Below are 5,239 nucleotides of genomic sequence, written 5' to 3'. Positions count from 1 at the left end.
GCTCCAGGTTTTTCCTTGACCTCATAGGCAAGTCTTGCTTGAATGATTTCCTTGCTTGATTTTCTTTGCAACATTCTTCACACACTTGACTTGGTTTCTTCACCTGAGGTAAGCCATACACCATCTTATTTTAGTTGAGCATTCCTTCTGAAGTTTAGATGTCCATACCTGTGATTCTATAGTCCATTCCTGTCTTCTTCTGATGTCAAAGCAAGACACTTGTGATTAACCATGTTGATCTCTACCTTGAAGGTTTTGTTGTCTGCCAATGATATATTTAAAATCAACCTCCCATCACCTCATACACCTTCATCTAATATTTTTCAAGCTTCATGTTATACCCTTTGACAAGTAATTGACCTACGCTTATCAAGTTACTTGTCATCGAAGGTACATACAACACATCAGTGATGTTGGCCTTTCGATCGTCCTTTCTCACCACATATATGTTCCTTTTTCACCTGATGCGACGTGCTTTCCTTCTGCAAACTTTATAACCTTCTTAACTGATTTATCTAACTCGGTGAACTAGTTTTTATTTCCAGTCATGTGGTTACTACATTGTGAATCCATGTATCACACGTTGGTTTTCTCAGTTCTCGACTAAGTGTTGGGCATGATTAGCACATCACCAGAGTCATTATCTCTAGTATGTGAATACCGCACTTCACTGTTATCTTTCGCTTGTGCTTCCTTCTTTCTTCAACATGCTCGAGCATAATGGCCAAATCCTTGACAGTTGTAACACTACACCTCCTTCACATCAACTTTCTTCCTAGAATACTTGTTGCCTGGGCCTTTCTTGATTGAATCAGAGTAATTCTTTGAATTCTTGCTTGAATTCTCATCATTAGCAAGATTTTTTTCCTGCTTCTCCTTCTCTTTTCTAGATTTCTTGGTGACTCTTGCTTGCAGTGCTTGTTCAACCACCTTCTCCTTTTCTGAGTTCCTCTACTTCAACCTCATCTCATGAGCCTCTAATGAAAGTTGAAGCTCTTATAACTTCATCTCAGCTAGGTTCTTGGACTCTTCAATTGACACTATACTATATTCAAAATTTGCAGTCTGAGATCTCAACACTTTCTCAATAGTCTGCAAATCATTAATTGATTCACCGTACGCCTTCATCTGGTTTTTTAACAGCATGTCACGTGAAAAATATTTCTTCATCTTTCTTCATCTGAATTGCTTTCTCAACGTGTGTAACTTCACCCTTTTCAATTTTTCATCTTCGTCGTACAAGTTCTTTAACTTGTCCCATGCTTCTTTAGTTGTTTCATCTTCAATAATCAACTCTAACACGATCGCTACATTGGTGTATCAAGAACATAACTTTTCCATTTTTATTCCTTTTATCCTTTTCTACAACCTTTTGTTCATCATCTAAATTCGCTTCCAATGTCGGTACTCCATAATTCACAATTTCAGACACATCTTGAAATTTGAAGATGACCTTCATTTGCGCAACCCACCTCTTGTAGTTATCACCTTTGAAAACTAGTAGATTTACTGGAAATTGCATTGATGTTGTTGTTATGTTTGCCATTACAGATTCTCTTTGAATTGCAATTCGGGTTCTACGATACCAATTTGTTAGAACAATTAGGATTTCCAAGAAAGATGAGAGAAGAAGAAAAGAGGAAAGGGAGAAACTAAATTGTAAAATTAAAATTTGTATCGAGTGAGTTGTTGTTATTTACATCATGCAATGCCTTTATATAGGCAGCTAAAGCGCAGACCCATAACAAGCAAAATACAAAATACAAAACACTAAATACAGAATGCAACTACATTAACTACAACTTCTTCAACACACTATTTCAACATGGTTGAATACTATCTTTCATACAAAACATTCAACTAAGCAACTAAAGAATTATGGGTCTATAAAGTCTTCACTTCAAAGCATCTTATCATATTGAGATCGGCCAAATACACAAGGATCATCAGATTAAATAAACACTTAGATTTATTGGCATTGTCCCCTTGAAACAGTTACCCCAAAGAAAGTTCTAGTATCTTGGAACTCTGAGATGAGTTTGTTTAAAGAAGTACACATCTGCAAAATTAATTGGTTTTTCCAGACAATTAAATTATATTTGATGGGATCATCTGAAATCTACCTTCAAGAGAGTTGTGACCAGATAATGGTTTTAGAGGATTCAGAACTCTAAAATCTCACTATTAAAATTTATTGCAAATCTATCTTAAATACACACTATTCTAAAATCAAAATTTCATATTTACGATCGGTACTAGCTAGAAAGCCAGAGTGTTTATGGGTAGATATTTATTTAACAATAGTAAATATATAGAAACAAAAAGAAACAAAAGACCCCTTTAACTTAGGGTTTCAATAGAATGAATGAAAAACTGGAGAATAAGGGTTACACTAGAGTATAAATACTATATGCTAGTAGAGTACCAAATTACCCTTACAAAGATATAATAAATCAATATTATAATAATAATAATAATAATAATAATAATAATAATAATATTAATAACTAACATCTCCCCTCAAACTCAAGATGCATTAGTAGGTAGCATTGAGAGTTTGTCAATCAAAAAACAAAAATGTTTAATGGAATGCGTCTTCGTAAGCAAATCAGCAATCTGTAAAGCTAAGGAGACAAACGGTATAGTAATTGTCCCATGCTGAAGATGATGACGTGTGAAGTGACAATTAATCTCAATATGTTTGGTATGTTCATGAAAGGCCGAGTTGTGGGCAATTTGAATGGAACTCTTGTTATCACAATACATGGGTGTTGGTTCAGAAAGAATGACACCCACATCAGAAAGTAACCAACGCAACCAAACTATTTCAATAGTGGTGGATGCCATAGCACGATACTAATCTTCTGTAGAAGAACGAGAGACAATATCTTGTTTCTTACTCTTTCAAGAAATATGAGAGTCTCCAAAAAAGATACAAAACCCAGTGGTAGACTTACGATCTGTGGGGTCGCCAGCCCAATCAGCATCAGAATAAGCATGTAGTTCCAACGAGGACGATGAGGGAAAAAGAAGAGTCTGAAATTGGGTTCTCTGTAGATAACGACATATGCGAAGAACGGCTGCCCAATGCACTGTAGTAGGAGATACAACAAACTGACTAACAACATGAACAACATAAGCAATATCTGGTCTAGTAATTGTAAGGTACACTAGGCTGCCAACCAAAGTACGATATAAGGTGGGATCGGGTAGAGGAACACCATCAGATAGAGCATATTTCATATTCAACTCAAGGGGACTATCCACTACTCTAGTATCAGAAAGGCGATCCTGTTCAAGAATGTTGGTAATATACTTGGATTGAGAGAGAAGATAACCTCTAGGAGAGTAAGCAACTTCAATGCCTAAGAAGTACCGAAGAGGGCCCAAGTCCTTCATCTCAAACTGTTTGGCTAACTGTAATTTCAAATCATTAATTCCATCCATATCATCACCTGTAATAATCATATCACCAACATATAATAAGAGTAGAATACAACCATGATAAGTAGTTTTGACAAACAAAGCAGAATCATGATCACTAGAGCGAAAGCCAATAGATGTAATCACAGTGGTAAACTTCTCAAACCAAGCTCGTGGAGCTTGTTTTAGACCATATAGTGCCTTCTTCAACTTATACACTTCCCCTTTATTATGAGAAACGCCTTGTGGAGGCACCATATAAACTTCTTCTTGAAGATCGCCATTAGGGAATGCATTTTTAACATCCATTTGAGAAATATGCCACTGACGAACAAATGCAACAGCAATAAGAGTGAGAAACAGAATTATTAACCCAAGTAAGGATCTTTGAATTACTAACCTCCCATGTTCCCAAATCTTTTGCATATTTTGCTTCATCCTTTTTATCGGTAGGTTTAACTGAAGTTCCATCGACATAATTCCACATCCTTTTTCCTTTCAAAAAATTTCTCATTACATAACTCCAATAAGAATAATTTTCTCCGATGAGTTGGACACTAGCCGACTGAAGCGAGTCATCTTTATCATTACTCATTATAATAAGCTTCCGTAGCACACCGTAAAGCCAAATCTCTAACAAATTACCGGTACTGTTTCCAACTAAACACACAAAAGCAAATCCTTGCTCTACTTTACGGTGGTTGATTAGATTAAACCAAGCTCTGATACCATGTTAACAATAGTAAATATATAGAAACATAAAGAAGAAAAAAAACCCTTTAACTTAGGGTTTCAATAGAATGAATGAAAAACTGAAGAATAAGAGTTACACCAAAGTATAAATACTATATGCTAGTAGAGTATCAAATTACCCTTACAATGATATAATAAATTAATATAGTAATAATAATACTAATAACTAACAATATCCACCACGAATAAATTTTAAAGATTATTTCATAATTCTTCATGAGATTCATCACTATCTATTAGCATTTGAAAATAAAATCCACTCTAAATTATAGGAGCAAATTATATCATTAGTTAATCATTTTTTTGTTGTTGATAATTTAGCATTTATTATTTATATACTCTCTGAACTATATTATTATAAATGTCACATTTTAAATATTTCAGCTTTAAAATATTTATTAATATAGATTTTTGAGACAGTTTGTTTTATTTTTTATGTATAATTTTTTTATTTAAATAGTTCATCTATGTTATTAAATAGAGTTGCATCTAATATAGATGACTAAAAGAGATATCACATTTCTCATCTAATATTCTGAATAAGAGTATCTTTAGCCTAACATTATTTTATTATAATAATCAACATAAATAATACATACTTTAAACCGTGCTGACCTATATAATGAAATCAATAGGTGATACATCATACTCATACTACCCATGACACTTTTCTTTTGACACATACATAACCCGTGACCTTTAGAATTTTCCCAAGGAAACAAAACTTCTATAACCACTAAATATTCTTCCATGACATAAGCGTGCAGATTCTTATAACATAATAATCGTTGTGCTTATTATATTGTTATGTCTTTGGTTTTATAGATGTCTTTTCTTTGTTCGGTTTATCATGTTATTTTTCCGCTTTATAAAGAAAAGGTAATATTGATAGTTCATTCTGTTCATAATTGATTTTCACTATGTATAATAAATAAATATTATATGAAAATGCTAATTGAACTTCTATTAAGCAAACTTGTTTTTGTTTCTTCAAATTTTAAAAATGGGATTTTTTTTCTTTTTCTTTTTTTGAAAGATATTAATACAACTTATATTTTTCTTT

At 33.2% G+C, this 5,239-nt stretch overlaps 1 protein-coding gene across 1 annotated transcript; it reads right to left on the bottom strand.

The window, feature by feature from the left end:
• Positions 1–2,904: 2,904 nt before the first annotated feature.
• On the bottom strand, positions 2,905–4,018 carry LOC131604811 (uncharacterized mitochondrial protein AtMg00810-like). The gene is made up of 2 exons (XM_058877226.1): positions 3,824–4,018; positions 2,905–3,747 (listed from the first exon to the last, which is right to left on the bottom strand). Exons 1-2 carry the CDS (start codon positions 4,016–4,018, stop codon positions 2,905–2,907), a joined length of 1,038 nt encoding a protein of 345 aa, XP_058733209.1.
• Between the last annotated feature and the right edge of the window lie 1,221 nt (positions 4,019–5,239).

This window comes from Vicia villosa, linkage group LG5 (assembly GCF_029867415.1).
Source record: "Vicia villosa cultivar HV-30 ecotype Madison, WI linkage group LG5, Vvil1.0, whole genome shotgun sequence".
Taxonomy (NCBI): Eukaryota; Viridiplantae; Streptophyta; class Magnoliopsida; order Fabales; family Fabaceae; genus Vicia; species Vicia villosa.
Note: the sequence above shows the minus strand (reverse complement) of the source record. Positions and strands in the feature narration are given on the sequence as shown.